Source organism: Leucoraja erinacea, chromosome 32, assembly GCF_028641065.1.
Source record: "Leucoraja erinacea ecotype New England chromosome 32, Leri_hhj_1, whole genome shotgun sequence".
In the NCBI taxonomy this organism is placed as follows: domain Eukaryota; kingdom Metazoa; phylum Chordata; class Chondrichthyes; order Rajiformes; family Rajidae; genus Leucoraja; species Leucoraja erinaceus.
In genome coordinates, this window is record NC_073408.1 from 1,080,001 (window position 1) to 1,100,000 (window position 20,000).

At 48.5% G+C, this 20,000-nt stretch overlaps 1 protein-coding gene across 1 annotated transcript in view; it reads right to left on the reverse strand.

The window, feature by feature from the left end:
• Positions 1–8,163: 8,163 nt before the first annotated feature.
• LOC129712250 (transmembrane protein 25-like) overlaps positions 8,164–20,000 on the reverse strand; it is a 14,538-nt gene continuing 2,701 nt past the window's right edge. The window contains exons 2-9 of the mRNA XM_055660528.1: positions 19,395–19,500; positions 18,691–19,002; positions 15,785–16,075; positions 13,642–13,770; positions 12,212–12,245; positions 11,219–11,337; positions 10,526–10,618; positions 8,164–8,849 (exon numbers count right to left, since the gene is read on the reverse strand). Of these exons, the coding sequence (XP_055516503.1) occupies positions 8,776–8,849; positions 10,526–10,618; positions 11,219–11,337; positions 12,212–12,245; positions 13,642–13,770; positions 15,785–16,075; positions 18,691–19,002; positions 19,395–19,500 (1,158 nt within the window). The 3' untranslated portion in view covers positions 8,164–8,775. The remainder of the gene's footprint in view (positions 8,850–10,525; positions 10,619–11,218; positions 11,338–12,211; positions 12,246–13,641; positions 13,771–15,784; positions 16,076–18,690; positions 19,003–19,394; positions 19,501–20,000) is intronic.

Here is a 20,000-nt window from a genome sequence, read left to right on the forward strand (position 1 = left end):
TTCTTAAACACCAGATCCATCTACTCTGCCAGCACTGCCCAGCCCTGTGAGTTCTCCCACCAGGAAGTACAAGGGCAGCAGGTTCATGGGAACACCCCAACCAGCATGTACCCCTGCAGGTGGCCCCACTCCACCCTGACGTGGAAGGACTTGCTGCTTCCTCATTCCTGCTGATCCTCCCTCCCCTCCAGCACTGTGGCAGCATCACCAAGGTGAGCTCCTCACCGCCTTCCCAAGGGTTGAGGACCATTCCAGCAACACCCACAGCCCAAAGATCAATAAATGAAAATTCCTCCATGAAACGGCACATGGTCATAAGCCATCGTCAGTCTTCACCAATCCACACCAATACCCATTCAACAGCCACAGTTAACCAGATCAATTGTCCAAATGACCATCAATCATGACATACATCATTATTATGGACTATAATTAAAACTACTAGTGAACAGGACAGTTATGTAAACCATATCTGAAGGATTCTGACCTTCATTGCCTTTTATAATTCAATGACATTTATCAAACGCAAATGTCCCAGAGTTCTAACATTCCTCAAGCATTGAAGTCTAGCGAAGGTGTGGAGACAATTGGCCTTATGTAAGCACAATTGCAGCACAATTTGTGGAATGCAATGATTCAATGAATGTGCGATTATTCTCTGTTCTGAGGTACATTCATTACATAAGACAAATGACCCCAACTTCACTTCCAAAACATCTGCAGTGAATAAGATTATAAGTAAGTAAGTTTATTGGCCAAGTATTCACATACAAGGAATTTGCCTTGGTGCTCCGTCCACAAGTAACAACATGACATACAGTGACAGTTACGAATGGCTCAGAAAACACTAAACATTAATAATAATAATAATAATAATAATACATTAATGACAAAACAGGAGGATGGTTCGTGACAAGCAGATGGAAGTAAATGTGGAGCAAACCTTCCCTTCCATCCCATTCCAATGCTTCAGACTGTGAGGTGGTTAAGAAAGAATTGCAGATGCTGGAAAAATCGAAGGCAGGCAAAATTGCTGGAGAAACTCAGCGGGTGAGACAGCATTTATGGAGCGAAGGAATAGGTGACGTTTCGAGTCGAGACCCAAAGGGTCTCCATAGATGCCTCAGTCTGTGAAACTCCATAGATGCTTCAGTCTGTTCCCATGTATCAAGGAGTTAAAAAGCTTTCATGTAACAAGGACAATGAGTGACAACTTGAAACTAATGTGCAAGTTTTACCAAGTTATGTAATGTAATGCACAATAATGTAGTTCAATACTAAATCAGTGTTTATTGACACTACTGAGAAAGTTACTGAGGGCTGGGTGGGTATCTAATTAAATTGGGTATCTAATGAAAACAATCATTTTAAATGTTTTCCTTCCTCATGATACCATACGATAAAATGTTACACATCCCCCGAGGGAGACAGTAAGACTAGTGGGAGAACTGAGAAGGGGGTGGGGATGGGGAGAGAAAGAAAGGGCTACCTGAAGTTAGAGTAGTCAATGTTCATACCGCTGGGGTGTAAGCAGCCCAAGCGAAATATGAGGAGCTGTTCCGCCAATTTGTGCTGGGCCTCACTCTGACAATGGAGGAGGCCCAGGACAGAAAGGTCAGATTGGGAATGGGAGGGGGAGTTAAAATAGTTAACAACCGGCACATCCAGTGGGCCTTGGTGGACCGAGTCTTATGTTTGGTCTCACCGATGTACAGGAGTCCACATTGGTAACACCGATGCAGTAGATGAGGTTAGAGGAGGTGCACCTGAATCTCTGTCTCACCTGGAAGGTCTCTTGAGGTCCCTGGCTGGAGGTGATGGAGAAGGTATAGAGACAAGTGACATCTCCTTTGGTTGCAGGGGAAACTACCTGGGGAGGGGATGGTTTGGGTGGCAATAGACAATAGACAATAGGTGCAGGAGTAGGCCATTTGGTCCTTTGAAATCAGCCATTCAATGTGATCATGGCTGATCATCCCCAATCAGTACCTCGTTCCTGCCTTCTCCCCATATCCCCCGACTCTGCTATTTTTAAGAGCCCTATCTAGCTCTCTCTTGAAAGCATCCAGAGAACCAGCCTCCACCGCCCTCTGAGGCAGAGAATTCCACAGACTCGCCACTCTCTGTGAGAAAAAGTGTTTCCTCATCTCCGTTCTAAATGGTGTACCCCTTATTCTTAAACTGTGGCCCCTGGTTCTGGACTCCCCCAACATCGGGAACTTGTTTCCTGCCTCTAGCGTGTCCAAGCCCTTAACAATCTTGAGTCAGGGTATGAGTGAACCAAGGAGTTGTGGAGGGAGTGGTCTCTGCAGGAAGGGGGGCAGATGGGAGGATGTGGCAAGTGGTGGGACCACACTGGAGGTGACGGAAATGTGGGAAGATGGAGGCTGTTGGGGTGACAGATGAGCACCAGGAGAACTGTATCTTTGCTCCGTCTAGGGGGAGAAGGAGCGAGATGGTGCACCAAGCAGGTGTGTCAACGTATATGTAAATAGATCCAATTTGTGGACATACATTGTGTGTAGCAACTGGAGTGGATGCGTTTGGACCCAGGGTACCCTCTCATGGTGATATTTGGTACAACAGGTATATAGGAGTCAGTGACGCCTCACCTGAGCACCTGCACAATGGATGCCAGTCCAAGGGGTAGGATTTAGAGTGAATTCACACAAAACAGGCTTCAAAGTGAAAAGGAAATAACACAGGTATTAACCTCACCCCAGAAACTATGAGCTGTTTAAGAAAGAACTGCAGATGCTGGAAAATCGAAGGTAGACAAAAATTCTGGAGAAACTCAGCGGGTGAGGCAGTATCTATTGAGCGATGGAAATAGGGAACCTTTCGGTCTGAAGAAGGGTTTCGACCCAAAACGTTGCCTATTTCCTTCGCTCCATAGATGCTGCCTCACCCGCTGAGTTTCTCCAACACTTTTGTCTACCCAGAAACTACGAGTTGTTTTAATTGATTGGTAAAGAAAGTTGATTTTTCATAACCCCAAATACTTTTAATATTCCTTTATTGCCCGATACACAAGGAGACCATTGTTCATTAATAACAATCAGTCTGCACTGTCCTTGGTTCAACCAGATGACTGAGAGATTGTCGGCAACCTCCGATGACCAGCCAGATCTCCAGCCCTGCTCCAACACTATCTAAAGCTGAGGCAAGGTGTTCATGGTCTTTGTGGCAGCACTCAAGGTAAAGCTAGGACTTCAAATTCAAGTCACTACGAAGATTCTCCAGTCCTTCCTCTGTGGCCCCACTGACACACTCAGTAGAGTTGTTGCTTCACCTCTCCAGCTGTTGCAACCTTGACCAGTAACACAGTCACCACCACACTCCACCAGTAGCTAACTGAGATGTTCTCCATCGGCCCCCGCCATTGCACTGCAGCTCCTCGAATAAATGAATGAATGAATGAATGATTAAATGAATGAATGAATGTATACTTTGTCACATGTAATAATAATAATAATAATATTATTTATATAGCACATTTTTAGTCAACTTGCATTGACCCCAAAGTGCTTCACATAATTACATTACATTACACACAGGCAAAGATGGGTGAAGTGTCTTGCCCCAAGGACACAACGACAGTATGCACTCCAAGCGGGATTCGAACCGGCTACCATCCGGTCGCCAGCCGAACACTTAGCCCATTGCGCCATCTGTCATCCCACATGTGGCAAGTCACAGTGATATTATTTATTTTGCATAACCAAGTTATGCAAAGAGTCTCCATATAAAGGGCACCACCAAAACTCCCAGCCGAGCGTGCTCTGGCTCCCAAATGCTCTATGTCTCTGTGACCTAAGAGCTTTTTAAATGGCCAGATTTGTTTTATAAACATTCCTGCAGTGCAGATAGAAACTCTCGTCGATGTTAAAGGTAAATGTTGATGTCCAACAATGTATACTGTAAGAAATATATCCTGGGACTGACCCAGATCTTGCAGCTTTTGGATCTTTGGTTCCCCACCTCTCTCCCCCCCCCCCCCCCCCCCCCCCCCCACACACACACACACATCTTCCAGTCTGAAGAAGGATCTCGACCTGAAACATCACCTATTCATTTTCTCCAGAGATGCTGCCTGACCCGCTGAGTTACTCCAGCACTGTGTCCAGCTGTTTCAATCTTTGTTACATGAGACATATTAACAAAGCAGTCACATCTGCTTAATGCTTGAAATATTATGGTTTGTGGCATTATTATATATGTTTAATTATATCATGGCCATAAGACACAGGAGCAGAATAAGGCCATTCGGCCCATTGAGTCTACTCCACCATCCGACCATGGCTGATCAAGTTTAGAGATCTATTTACCGAAGTATTACCAGATTCACAGCATCATGTTTTAATTTAATATATATATATATATAAAACAGAGATATAATCTTGCATTATTAAACAATATGAATACAATAAATGGCAGCACCTTAAGCATATCTACCAATTGTTTGGCATCTGCATTAAACCATTGTCAGACCTGCTGTAATATTGCATGCACTTCATTAACATACATTCCCAACACATTCATTGTCAATTAGAAACATTCTTCATCCGCTGAATATCAAAAAGCAGAAGTGGTTTATGGAGTCCCAACTAATATGTGGGACTGCAATTGTTCCCCTTCCTGTCATCTACAACCTCCAGCTTTCTTCCTGTTCCCCTCCATCTCCCACCTTCATCTTCTCCCTTCCCACAATCTCTGCACAGTCCCTCAAACCCTTTCCCAGTTTCTAAACTCCAGTGTTCCTCTGAGCCCTGCCTCTGTCTCAGACACTGGGTATAAGTTGGATGGTGTTCACAGGGCTTTCCCCTTGTGCTTGTCTTTAGTCTGTGTTCTGCTGATGTGGCCAGCATCCCGAGGGCTGAGTGATTTAGTTCTTCAGGAACACAACTGTTAAATGATGAACCTTTCTCAATTCCAACACCCAACTCTCTCCCGAGTTAATAAAACCACTCTAGCCAGCGGCCTTCAGAACGTTTCTGTGCTATTTCTCCAAAGCTTCATTGCATCGCATTGTATCTACAATAGGGTCATCTCAATTTCCAAATCAAGTCCTCTCTTTCCCAGGGTCTCTCAAATGTGAGCCTTCCTACCTTCCACGGTTCTATAGGCAAGATGCTACTGTCCAATCTAACATTAGCACTCCCCTGCTCCCCAATATTTCAGCTAGCTCTCTACGTAGAACGTTTATGAGCTCCAGGGTCAACACAAACATCTTCATTGCCACCAAATCCAACCAAGCACTTTGTATGTCTTGATGTTTCCAGACGTGATCTGTAAGCGTTGGATCTGCTGCCATCGCTTGCTTTGATCATTTGGGCATGAACGCTCCACTCTCTCTACACACGGTGAATTAAGTCGGCTCCCCACCATGTTCTGGGACATTCAGGACAGCCAATACATGCCCACACCCCAAGAATGAACTATAACATACAATTTGACAGTGTTTCACTCCCCTCTACTAAAAGCATTCTTCCTGCCAAGAGAAAATGTGCATAAAAATGTAGAAAAATATGTACTAAGGAACGCAAAACAATGTTGACTTTTGAAAGACAGATTTGGAAAGATTTCGTGCCACTGAGGATAGAGGGTGAGAACACAGAACGTTGCTGATGGCCATCTATAACATTATTCTATAGAGGGAACGCACTGTGAACCTCACAGGGTATTTGTGATCGGGTCATTCGATGGGGGTCGAGGACATAGAGGAAGAGACTGTAACTCAGGCCTGGAACCCGTCACGCCAGTCTGAAGAAGGGTCTCGACCGAGAACCTGTTTATTAAGGATTATACCCCATTATTCAGCAATGTATTTGCCAATTAGGCTGGTATGTGATTTGGAGAGGAATTTTCAGATGGTACCCATAGCTCTTGTAGAAATCCTAGGCTTGAAAATGATGTTGATGAAATCTTGTATTGGAAAGAACTGCAGATGCTGGTTTAAATCAAAGGCAGACACAAAATGCTGGAGTAACTCAGCGGGACAGGCAGCATCTCTTGAGAGAAGGAATGGGTGACGATTCAGGTCGAGATCCTTCTTCCAAAACGTCACCCATTCCTTGTCTCCAGAGATGCTGCCTGTCCCGCTGAGTTCCTCCAGCACTTTGCCATTGTGTGTTTAAAAAAAACCTAGTGAATGTGCTTAAAGAAAACAAGAATCATTTCTTGTGGTCAAGGCCTTAGAGATGCAGAGAGGAGATGTACAAGATGAGAACCAGGGATCATGGAGCTGCCAGGAAGCTGCCACATCCATAGGCACAAGAGCCAGCAACAGTCAGCATGGGCAAGTTGGGCCGAAGGGCCTGGTTACACCTTGTGATGATTGGGAGACTTGGTATTTATTTTGCAACCAATCGTGACCCTCAAAATACGTTCTTAAAGAAGGTGGGGAAGCAAATTCACTGACAACTTTTTTTAAAAAGGCAGCTGGGTTATGTACATGGATGTAGTGTCATTTGCAAACCTTTTTGGGGGCAAACCAGGACAGAGTTTAGGTTTAAGAAGGAACTGCAGATGCTGGAGTATCGAAGGTGGACAAAATTGCTGGAGAAACTCAGCGGGTGCGGCAGCATCTATGGAGCGAAGGAAATAGGCAACGTTTCGGGCTGAAACGTTGCCTATTTCCTTCGCTCCATAGATGCTGCCACACCCGCTGAGTTTCTCCAGCAATTTTGTCTACAAAGTTTAGGTTTATTATATCTTATAGAAACTTACAAAATTCTTAAGGGGTTGGACAGGCTAGATGCAGGAAGATTGTTCCCGATGTTGGGGAAGTCCAGGACAAGGGGTCACAGCTTAAGGATAAGGGGGAAATCCTTTAAAACCTAGATGAGAAGAACTTTTTTCACACAGAGAGTGGTGAATCTCTGGAACTCTCTGCCACAGAGGGTAGTTGAGGCCAGTTCATTGGCTATATTTAAGAGGGAGTTAGTTGTGGCCCTTGTGGCTAAAGGGGATCAGGGGGTATGGAGAGAAGGCAGGTACGGGATACTGAGTTGGATGATCAGCCATGATCATATTGAATGGCGGTGCAGGCTCGAAGGGCCAAATGGCCTCTACTCCTGCACCTAATTTCTATGTTTCTATTATTGTATATGTACAGTGAAACGCTTTGTGTGATATTCAATCAGGTAGAGTAAACCTTTTTAATGGACCAACGAATGGTGGATTTTGGTTATAGCGGACTGACCTACCGACAGCCACTTCTCCGGCCACTAGCCGCACCCGCTACCCCAGGCTAGTGCCGCCACCTGGACAGACCTACTGCGGTCACTTTCAGGGCCACTCCTGCCTCCACCCCCCCACCGCTGACCCTCACCTGCACTCTGGCCGCCCGTGGGCAGCGACCATCGACCATCGACCATCGACTCCGCCCATCCTCACCCCTCCCCCTCCCCCCCGACCACCAGCGAGCCGGGGCTGGCAACTCACCTGGATTCCAGGCTCCAGGACCAGACCAAGGTCCCGACCCAAAACGTCACCTATCCATGTTCTCCACAGATGCTGCCTGACCCGCTGAGTTACTCCAGCACTCTGTGAAACGTCACCTATCCATGTTCTCCACAGATGCTGCCTGACCCACTGAGTTACTCCAGCACTCTGTGAAACGTCACCTATCCATGTTCTCCATAGATGCTACCTGACCCGCTGAGTTACTCCAGCACTCTGTGAAACGTCACCTATCCATGTTCTCCACAGATGCTGCCTGACCCACTGAGTTACTCCAGCACTCTGTGAAACGTCACCTATCCATGTTCTCCACAGATGCTGCCTGACCCACTCAGTTATGGTGCAGCAGCATCTATGGAGCTAAGGAAATAGGCAACGTTTCGGACCGAAATCCTTCTGGAAATAGGCAACGTTTCGGGCCGAAACCCTTATGGGTTTCGGCCCGAAACGTTGCCTATTTCCTTAGCTCCATAGATGCTGCCTGACCCGCTGAGTTACTCCAGCACTCTGTGAAACGTCACCTATCCATGTTCTCCACAGATGCTGCCTGACCCACTGAGTTATGGTGCAGCAGCATCTATGGAGCTAAGGAAATAGGCAACGTTTCGGACCGAAATCCTTCTGGAAATAGGCAACGTTTCGGGCCGAAACCCTTATGGGTTTCGGCCCGAAACGTTGCCTATTTCCTTAGCTCCATAGATGCTGCCTGACCCGCTGAGTTACTCCAGCACTCTGTGCATTAACCAGCAGCTGCTGTTGTATGTTTCTGCTACTTACACAATGATAATCCCTCACTCAGTTATAATGGACATCAGTAACTCGGACCGTTCCCCTCCCGATGTTCCCCTACAACGAGGGCTTACTGCAACACCACATCAAGTCAAACTGGTACAAAAGGAAAAGCAAAGAGAAAGATACAGAAAGTGGATCTCAGGTTTGGGAACAAAATTGGGGCAGGCCAGATTAATTGGGAAGTACATTCAAACTGTCACAAGATGAAGGCCCTTCAACAGGGTTTAATTCTGTGAATCTAAATTTCTGCTCAAAATGGACAGGGGAGCAACCTCACCCAAAGTGCCTGCTGTTGCTTCAGTGAATAACTAGATCGGATGAACTGTCCCCCGGAATTCTTTGCGTGCTTACACCGACCGTCCGTCCAGTCATTCCAAGGCACCAGGAGGTTTGGAGATTGGGGTTTAAAGTTGCACGTTGTAATCCTGTATCGCTGGATGTTGGGGGGGGGGGCTGTGCGTGTCCCCACATTCATGGCAGGCCTTTGTCCTTCAGGCCGTGACCAAATGACCCATGGTACTAAAGCCAGATCTCATCGCTGCTCAAACTGGAGACTTTGTAGAGGTGTCCGGACATCGGGAAACGATGGACTCCTGCAGCCAGGATACAGAAACACATGTCTGTGATCAGCCCGCACAAGCCACTGTGTTTAGTATAATTTAGAGAAACAGGCCCTTCGGCCCACCGAGTCTGTGCCGACCAGCGATCATGCTAGCACTACTCCACACACTAGGGACAATTAACCTACAAACCTGTACGTCTTTGGAGTGTGGGAGGGAACTGAATATCCTGGAAGAAATGGGGCAAACATACAAACTGCGTACAGACAGCACCCATAGTCAGGATCGAACCCGGGTCTCTGGCACTGTAAGGTAGTAACTCTAGCTTACAGTGTCAGAGGGCAGAACACCTTATATATGTCCACTTCATCACTTGTTCCTTTAAATACTAATACACTCCCAAAGTGATTCCCAATCAATATTGTTACACTGCCTGGGACTTTGCCAATATTATCAAAGGTGCTCGGGGTTAGCGGAATCGAGGGAATATGGGGCGAAGGCAGGAACGGGGTACTGATTGTGGATGATCAGCCACGATCACAATGAATGGCGGTGCTGGCTCGAAGGGCCGAATGGCCTCCTCCTTCACCTATGTTTCTCTGCCCTGTTATTATTCCCATGGATGTCTCTTCCATGAATGTTAACATGCTCTGGGAGTTGTCACACAGACAATGCAACACTACAGGAGGTCTCCTGTATCTACCAACACACATAGCAACGTGTATAAAATATGAACACACTCGCAATCAGCTCCGTAAATATAATCACGCTGCTGGAGAAACCTTTCAAATATTAACCACAGCAGAGAACACACATCAATGTTAGCACACTGCCCGGTACTGGTGTGTAAATATTAGTCCATCTCCCTGGAAGTGAGCTTCTGTTCACACACTGACTGAGTTCACACACGCACGCTGAGGATGAACCCCTCCTTCAACCCTTCATACAGTGATACAGCACGACACAGGCCCTTCAGCCCAACTTGCCCACACCGACCAGCATGTCCCACCTGCCTGCGCTTGGCCCATATCTCTCCAAACCTGTCCTATCCATGCACCTGTCCAACTGTTTCTTAAATGTTGAGATAGTCCCAGCCTCAACTACCTCCTCTGGCAGCTTGTTCCATACACCCCGGCCCCCACCCCCTGTGAAAAAGTTACCCCTCAGATTCCAATTAAATCTTTTCCCCTTCATTTTAAGCCTAATCCTGTAGTCCTTGGTTCACCTACTCTGGGCACGAGACTGTGAGTCTCTCTTGTAAACGTGAACCCGCAACACTAATTCTCGGCTGGGTGGGACTGGGAGAGGGGGTGGGGGTTGGGACTGGGAGAGGGGGTGGGGGTTGGGACTGGGAGAGGGGGGTGGGGGTGGGAGAGGGGGTGGGGGGTGGGACTGGGAGAGGGGGTGGGGGGTTGGGACTGGGACAGGGGGTGGGGGTTGGGACTGGGAGGAGGGGGTGGGGGGTGGGACTGGGAGAGGGGGTGGGGGTGGGAGAGGGGGTGGGGGGTGGGTGGGTGGGACTGGGAGAGGGGGGTGGGGGTTGGGACTGGGACGGGGGTGGGGGGTTGGGACTGGGAGAGGGGGTGTGTGGGGTGGGAGAGGGGGGTGGGGGTGGGACTGGGACAGGGGGTGGGGTTGGGACTGGGAGGGGGGGGTGGTTGGGTTGGGGACTGGGAGAGGGGGGGGGGTGTACGTACGTAACCATTTACCTTTCGGGTCTGTGTCTGCAGCATTTTCTTGACCAGACAGATCACTGCCCGTTGCCTGGTGGTCAGACAGATGCTTCGATGCTTCATCGGTCTCTACAAGTGGAAATGTAGAGCAGTTAGCGAACACTCAGAAACTCCAAATAAGAATTGTACTCACACTTGTGTTTTGTTGAAGACAGGAAAACCATGCTGTTATAAACATCCAACCTCGTTCACCCCTCCTCCAGCCTTTCCTGGCCAATCCAACAATGCCTTTGTATTTCCATCCAATATCCTTGGGTTCACATCTCCTCATGATCTCTCCCCTCCCCGTCATTGTCTATAGTCCAACAACACTCCAGGTCTCTGTGTGCGTCTGGATCTCGACTCGTTGTCATCTTGCCTACAGATGCCACGCTCCCCAACCAACCAAGTCTCCAGAAAATCAACAGTAGTCAATGGTGCGCTGGTCACACCCCATCAACAAGCTCCCATCCCCCCCCCCCTCCCCCCACTCTTTCCACAGGTGCTGCCTGACCTGCCGAATGTTCCCAGCATTTTTTAGTTTTTCTCTCCGAGGCTCTGGCAAGCCGAGCTGCTCCATGCCGGCACCTTCCAAAGCCCAGAACTACACAATATCCCCACCTTTACTCGAACCTTTAAGCCATGAAGACAGACAGAGGTCAGGGGAGATGGGGGCAGTCTCCAGCTTACCTGTGAGGGGCTGGTTGGGGCCGTGAACATCCTGATTATGACCCAGGTGGACGTTGGACTGGAGCGAGATGCTCTCTCTGGGAATGTGTGCCTCATCACATTTAACATTCATTGAGTCGCTGCAGTGACAAACACACAAGAGAGTTACGGGAATCAGTACACACTGTCACGTGGGTGGGTGGAGGGACAGTCACCGTCTCATCACCGTCTATATCTCTCGTCTCCCCCTCCCCTGACTCTCTGTGTGAAGAAGGGTCTCGACCTGAAACGTCACCCAGAGATGCTGCCTGTCCCGCTGAGTTACTCCAGCATTTTGTGTCTGTCTTTTGTGGAGGGCCAGTCGCTGAGTTTACCTGTTACATGGCTCTACATGGCCTTGGCCAGTGGTCCATGGTCAGTTATCTTCTCACTGCACTCTAACATGGGCTCTAACGAGGGTCCTTGTGTCCCAAGTACGGGTCAGATGATTGGGGCTGGGATGAACATTAATTTGTTTTCTCTGTGTTATGTCAACACATACCAGACCAGGACAGTCCAGTGATCACCAGACAAGTCTCAGGTCGATGTAGAGAGAGGTTCAGCTGGTAGAGTCGTGTCCTCACAGGTTCTGGAGGCCCCGTTTGATCCTGACCACCACTGCTGCCCATGTGGAGTTTGCATGTTCTCTGTGCAAGTCCACAAGTTATCTCCAGCTACTCTGTGGCAGAGCCATCAACTTCAGGGGTGCTCCAGAAAAGTTGGGACATCTCAGGTGGATGTTGAAAACTAGAGAGGGGTCTATAAACTGCAGACACTGCCAGCTGGCGGGCGTTACAGATCAGCAAACACAAGAGAGAGGGTGACAGGGACGGTGTCAGTCAGGATAGAGGTAGCTGGCTGTGTGGGACTTGGGTCAACTTGCTGAACTCGTTGCAAAGTCTAGGCATGGACTAAGAAAGGGCAGAGGAGGAAATGAAGGATGAAAAGTCAACAGCAATCAAGTCAATGAATTACCTGTGAATCACTGAGTCACTGCTGGGTTTTACATCTGAAACAGAATGAAAAGAAAATGTTGTTGAATTTGCTGCAAATCCCTATCAGAGTCTGTGATCTTCCAACCTACCTCAATCCCAGCCTTGCGCTTTTATTTTATCTGCCCTTTGTATCTGTAACACTGTGAAGCTGGAACATTACATTCTGCACTCTAGTAATTTTCTCTCTGCATTACCTGTTTTATTTGTGAGTGTCTATCATGCATATGACAGGAAAGCACACAATCAAAGTGTTTCACTGAGATCTCTACAATTTCATGTGTAAGAAGGAACTACAGATGCTGGTTTAAACCAAAGATACAAATGCATTCCCTCTCTCTCTATCCTTCCCCCACCCAACTCGCACTAGATTCTCATTTTCACCCTACAAACCAAAGATACTATACGATCTTTGCTACAAACAGCTTATAACGGCCCGTTTACTTTATCATTGATACTTTTTTACACATCTTTCATTCATTGTTCTTTCTCTCTCCACATCACCGTCGATATCTCTCGTTTCCATTATCCCTAACCTGTCTGAAGAAGTGTCTCGATCCAAAATGTCACCCATTCCTTCTCTCAAGAGATGCTGCCTGTCCCGCTGAGTTACTCCAGCAGTTAGTGTCTATCTTTGGTTTAAACCAGCATCTGCAGTTCCTTCCTGCACCACAGGTGTCACTGCCCCACACCTGCACCACAGGTGTCAATGCCCCACACCTGCACCAGGTGTCACTATCCCACACCTGCACCTGGTGTCAGTGCCCCACACCTGCACCACAGGTGTCACTGCCCCACACCTGCACCACAGGTGTCAATGCCCCACACCTGCACCAGGTGTCACTATCCCACACCTGCACCTGGTGTCACTGCCCCACACCTGCACCACAGGTGTCAATGCCCCACACCTGCACCTGGTGTCAATGCCCCACACCTGCACCTGGTGTCAATGCCCCACACCTGCACCACAGGTGTCAATGCCCCACACCTGCACCTGGTGTTAATGCCCCACACCAGCACCTGGTGTTAATGCCCCACACCTGCACCAGGTGTCACTGCCCCACACCTGCACCTGGTGTCACTGCCCCACACCTGCACCACAGTGTGTTAATGCCCCACACCTGCACCATAGGTGTTAATGCCCCACACCTGCACCACAGGTGTCCATGCCCCACACCTGCACCTGGTGTCACTGCCCCACACCTGCACCACAGGTGTTAATGCCCCACACCTGCACCATAGGTGTTAATGCCCCACACCTGCACCACAGGTGTCACTGCCCCACACCTGCACCTGGTGTCACTGCCCCACACCTGCACCACAGGTGTCACTGCCCCACACCTGCACCACAGGTGTCACTGCCCCACACCTGCACCTGGTGTCACTGCCCCACACCTGCACCTGGTGTCTTACCTGCGCTCTCCTTCCTGCGGTAGATGATACACAGCACCATGATGTTCAGGAGCAGGATGGCCAGGAAGCCCAGGCCTCCGCCGAGGAGAATGACCAACATGGGCACTTCCACACGAGCATGGAGAAACCCTGGAGGCAAGAGGGGAGAAGATGAAGCCAAGAGTCACCGTGCTCACCCCCACATCAACCCAAAGCCCACAAACCCTGGTTGTAGCTCATCTCAACACACGTGACCTCCAGCCAGGTGCTCCTGTATTACCATCATTGCCACCTGTTACATGATCCCATGGACAACAGTGTAGGAATCACATAGAAACATAGACAATAGGTGCAGGAGGAGGCCATTCGGCCCTTCGTGCCAGCACCGCCATTCACTGTGATCATGGCTGATCATCCACAATCAGTACCTTGTTCCTACTTTCTCCCCATATTCCTTGATTCCGCTAACAATAAAAGCTCAGCCTAACTCTCTCTTGAATAAATCTGGTGAGAGGGGGTGGGAGATTGCAACCTTCACGTGGTCCACTCTGTTTCAACGAATGCAATCAACCTGGCGTGCACAAACACAAGATCAAACAGAACAACGTTAGGCTGTGCACGCCGTACACAAGAAGAAGTCCCAGTGAGTCTATTTTAGAGCTGGTCATTAAGATACAATTGTTGGCCAAGGTAGAGGAGCTTCCTGCTCTATGAAATAAAACCACCTGATCACCCACATCTACCTGGCACGGCAAAGGTGGTCTCAGATCAACGTCTTAGTTCAAAGTTGGCGACTTGGACCATGCATTGCACCTTCAGTAATGCACGGAATACCGGCTTGGATGATGCATTCTAAACGTTGAAGTGGGAGAGAGCTGGGTGGTGGTTAAGGCAGATACAATATGGTGTCTAAGAAGCGTTTAGGTAGACACACGGTGTGATAAGGATAATATGCAGACATTTATACGGAGACGAGGAAAGACTTTTTCTCGCAGAGAGTTGTGAGTCTGTGGAATTCTCTACCTCAGAGGGCGGTGGAGGCCGGTTCTCTGGATGCTTTCAAGCGAGAGCTAGATAGGGCTCTTAAAAATAGCGGAGTCAGGGGATATGGGGAGAAGGCAGGAACGGGGTACTGATTGGGGATGATCAGCCATGATCACATTGAATGGCGGTGCTGGCTCGAAGGGCCAAATGGCCTACTCCTGCACCTATTGTCTTGTCTATTGTCTAAATGAGAGTAGTTTATCCTGGTATCAGGCTTGGTACCGATGTGGTGGGTCGAAGGGCCTGTTCTGGTGCTACACTGCTCTATGTTCTATGTCATTATAAATAGGAGTTGATGCAAATTCCATTCTCCTATGGCAGAGGAGACGGCCACGCATGGCCATGTTGCTGCTGTACAGATTCATCACATCGTGCAAGAACTACGTGGAATTGTCATTGCTTTTGGCTCCGTGGGTTAAATGTAAATTGTACCTGGTGTGTAGGTGAGTGGTGGAGTCTGGGGCCAGTTGATCAGAACGTGTGGAGAATGAAATGAGATTCATGGGACAGTCAATGGGTAAAATATTGCAGATGTCCGTAGAGCGGATGTTAGCTGCATCTTGACCTGGTCCAGCAACTCGTCCACCCAGTAAAGTTGGATATTACAGTGGTGGACACTGCCCGGTCCATCACGTGTATCCATCTACAGGAGTCACTGCCTCATAAAGGCAGCCAACATCGTCATTGACCCACACCACCCTGGCCAGGTCTCACTTCACTCCGCTCGTTGGGAAGAAGGTACAGGAGTCTGAAAACCATGCCCACCAGGTTCAAATAGAGTTTCTTCCCAACAACATCATCTTCTTACACAATATTGACTAAACTATCAAATATGGGCTGTATTTGGTTGGACTAAGGACCTCAGGACCTCAGGCTTTTGCATTAGAATTGGGGTTGCGAATTTGTTGATTTTTTAAAATTATATATTATGTATATATTGTGTTTCCAGGCCCATGAAGAGTTTCATTATTCGATTGTTACACATATGACAATTATAATTTCTTGACTCTATCCATGAATCATCCACAACTCAATGCTGCCTGTCCTAAGCTGTGCCGACAGAACACTTTACTTGGGATAGTGTTAGAGGGGAGCCGTGTTCCCCGAGCTTTTCCTTTACCATGAAAGCCGATGGAAGAGTTGGTGACACCAAACTGGTTGCCGGCGGTGAAGGAATAGTTCTTGGCCAGGCTGGTTAGCTGCACATGCACCGTGTGGTTGGTCAACCATGGGTAACTCTTGGTGTCCAAGATCATGAAGTTGGAAGTGTTGACAATCACTGCGCCACTCTCATCCACCCAGGTGATTGTTGCAGGAGGGTTTGCACGGACCAGGACAAACAGAGCCAGGAACAGCCCCGAGTCATTGTGCTCCTTATACTCAGCATCCATGCGGACAACCTCAGGTTTAACTGCGGGAAATAGACGGGAAGCAAGGAGTTAGACCGGCACTGTCTGCCTGCCCTGTACACTTAGAGTCACAGAGTGATACAGTGTGGAAACAGGCCCTACAGCCCAACCTGCCCACACCGGCCAACATGTCCCAACTACACCAGTCCCACCTGCCCACGCTTGGCCCATACCCCTCCAAACCTGTCCTATCCATGTACCTGACTAACTGTTTCTTAAACATTAGGATAGTCCCTGCCTCAACTACCTCCTCTGGCAGCTCGTTCCATACACCTATGTCCTCTGGTCCTCGATTCCTCTCGGTGTATAAACAGAGAACAAAAGATGAAGCAAGTCTAAAGGTGGAATTATCAGGAGAGGTGACGGAATGTCTGATAAAAGGATATTCGTCAGCTCAGGACCTCAACTGTAAATGGCTGCCAATAACAGCAAGATGTGGACAGGTGTTTGCTCAATTGATAGTCTGCTGACTGGATAGCACCTCAACAAAAACTTTTCACTGTACCTCAGTACACGTGACAATAAACCCAGCTAACTAACTAACTAACTAACTAACTAACTAACTAACTAACTAACTAGCTAACTAACTAACCAACTAACTAACCAACCAATCAACCAACTAACTAACTAACTAACTACCTGATTAACTAACTAACCAACTAACTAACTAACCAATTAACCAACTAACTAACCAACCAATCAACCAACTAACTAACTACCTAATTAACTAACTAACCAACTAATTAACTAACCAATTAACCAACTAACTAACCAACCAACCAATCAACTAATTAACTAACCAACTAACTAACAAAGAGTCAAGACCCAGGCAGTCCTATGGAAGGTGATGAGTGGGGATGAGATGAGCCTACAACTTACTGCAGCTCAACGCTTCCCAATTGCAGTTTGACACCACAGTGGTTTTCTATGTCTTGGTGGTTTGCACCTTTCATTTATTTTCACCAATAATAATAATCTTGATTGATTTTCCTTGTACCAGTTGTACATTTGCATTTTAATGAAGTCGTCCTTTAATATTCCTGCTGTCGTTTTATTCAGATGAAGCCGCGCTTTTTCCAGCCAACTCCCTCTCTGGTGACATCACAATGGCCTGGGCACGTTGTGGCAGATTCCACATTCACCAAGGTCCCGGTTCAAGCCGTGCTTAGTTAGTTATCTCCACTGCCCGACATCCCTTTGTACATTCTCCACTCAGTGTACGGTTAGTTAATGGTCTTAACCTTGCTCTGAGTGGTTCAACGCTGCCATTTTGTGGAGAAAGAGAGAACTATTTTTCCTCAGTTAGATTTTTCACAAATTTAAATTTACAGGACAGAGTCACAGAGTCATAAACAACAGAAATAGGCTCTTCGGCCCAGCATGCCTGTGCTAATCAAGATGCCCCATCTACACTATTTGCCCATGTAGGACCCAGATTTTCATATCCATGTACCTGACCCAATGTCTTTTCAATGTAGTTATTGTATTTGCTGCAACTACCGGCTCAGGCAGCACCTTCCATAAACCCACCACCCTATGCATGAAAACGTTGCCCCTCGGGTCCCTTTTAAACCTTTCCCTCTCACCTTTAACCTATGCCCTCTAGTTTTTGATCCCCGACCCTGGGTGAAGGAAGACTCAGCCTCATGCGCTGCAAGGAGTGAAGTCGTGCCCGGCCCAAACTAGCGTCTGGTTTCCTCCCACACTCCAACGACGTGCAGGATAGTAGATAAATTGTCTTTGGTAAAGATTGTAATCTGTCCCGTGTGTGTGTGTGTGTGTGTGTGTGTGTGTGTGTGTGTGTGTGTGTGTGTGGTGTGTATGTATGTGTGTGTGTGTGTGTGTGTGTGTGTGTGTGTGTGTGTGTGTGTGTGTGCGTGTGTGTGTGTGTGTGTGCGCGTGTATGTGTGTGTGTGCGCGTGTGTGTGCGTGTGTGTGTGTGTGTGTGTGGGTGTGCGCGTGTGTGTGCGCGTGTGTGTGTGTGTGGTGTGTGTGTGTGTGTGTGTGTGTGTGTGTGTGTGCGTGTGTGTGTGTGTGTGTGCGCGTGTGTATGTGTGTGTGCGCGTGTATGTGTGTGTGTGCGTGTGTGTGTGTGTGTGTGTGTGTGTGTGTGTGTGTGTGTGTGTGTGTGTGTGTGTGTGTGTGCGTGTGTGTGTGTGCGTGTGTGTGTGTGTGCGTGCGTGTGCGTGTGTGTATGGGTGGATCGCTGGGCAGCATCACAAGTCCATGCTGACAAACACTCACATCATCTACTATGAACTATCCTGTAGACTATTGTCAAGGGCCTGTTCCACCTTGTGTCTCTAAAGTCTAAAGGGCCTGTCCCACTTACGTGTCCTTGGCACGCAGATTACGCGACCTCGTGGTCGCGTTGAGGCGTACGGGCATCGTATGGTCGCGCGGGGCTGGTCCAACGTACAAGAGCGGAGGGGTGTGTAGTTGTAACTGATGGCCAAAGTGGGACAGACCATTGGCGAGCGAAGATTTTGTTCACTACAAACATTTCGGAGCCCTGCGTGATATCGCGCACAACTACATACCCCTCCGCTCTTCTAAGTGGGACCGGCCCCGCGCGGCCAAACGATGCCCGCGCAGTGCCAGGCAGGGTGGTACTCACATTGCACGTTGAGGATGACGCTGGCGTTCTGAGTCTTGCCGTTGACCGGGTCAGTGGCGGAGCAGTTGAGCTCCTTGTCCTTGCGACGGGTGGTGATGATGAAGGTGCTGAAGCTGCTGTTGCTGCTCTCACTGGAGCTGGGCACCAGCACCGTCTGATTACTCTCCTGCCTCTTGCCATTCAGGTACCAGGTGACAACGGGCACTGACTTCCAGCCCTCCATGCGACAGGTGAACTCACGGGGTGCGTTCTCCTCCAGCGTCACCACTGGCCGCGGGCGCCCGTTGATCAAAGCAAACGGCTTCACCATCTCTGCAACAACAGTATCACGGATCAATAACAATGGATCAATAACACACCGCGACCCAGATCACAACTCCATGATGGGATACACCTCACATAAACTACCATAATCTAACCTGCCGACCTGCGATCCCCGCTCACTAACACTATCCTACACACACTAGGGATAATTTACAATCTTTACCAAAACCAATTAACCTACAAACCTGTACGTGTTTGGAGTGTCGTAGGAAACCGGAGCTCCTGGAGAAAACCCATGAGGTCACGGGGAGAACGTACAAACTCTGTACAGACAGCGCCCGTAGTCAGGATCGAACCCGGGTCTCTGGCGGCTGTGAGGCAGCAGCACTACCCGGTGCTTGCGGAGAAGGAAGGCCCAATGGCATCTCGTGCTGACGTACCTGAACAAATGGAGGCTTCGAGGTGCAGCAGTAAGAATGCCCCAACCAAACAGTCGTAGCCAGCCAGCACCATGTCCACACCCCAACCACAGTCCTTACATCTCCCCTGTATGTGGGCCAGAAAAACATCACTGCACCTTAATGCACAAACGCAAATAACAAGTTAACATATGATGAGCATCTGACAGCACCGGGCCTGTACTCACTGGAGTTTAGATGGTTGAGGGAAGACCTCATTGAAACTTACAGAATAGTGAAAGGCCTGGATAGAGTGGATGTGGAGAGGATGTTTCCACTAGTGGGAGAGTCTAAGATCAGAGGGCACAGCCTCAGAATAAAAGGACGCTTCTTTAGGAAGGAGAAGAGGAGGAATTTCTTTAGTCAGAGGGTGGTGAATCTGTGGAATTCATCGCCACAGACGGCTGCGGAGGCCAAGTCGGTTGATATTTTTAAGACAGAGATAGATTCTTGATTAGTACGGGTGTCGGGGGTTATGGGGCGGAGGCAGGGGAACAGGGTTAAGAGTAGAAGATAGATCAGCCCTGATTGAATGGCGGAGTAGACTAGATGGGCCGAATGGCCTAATTCTGCTCCATTCATTTTTGA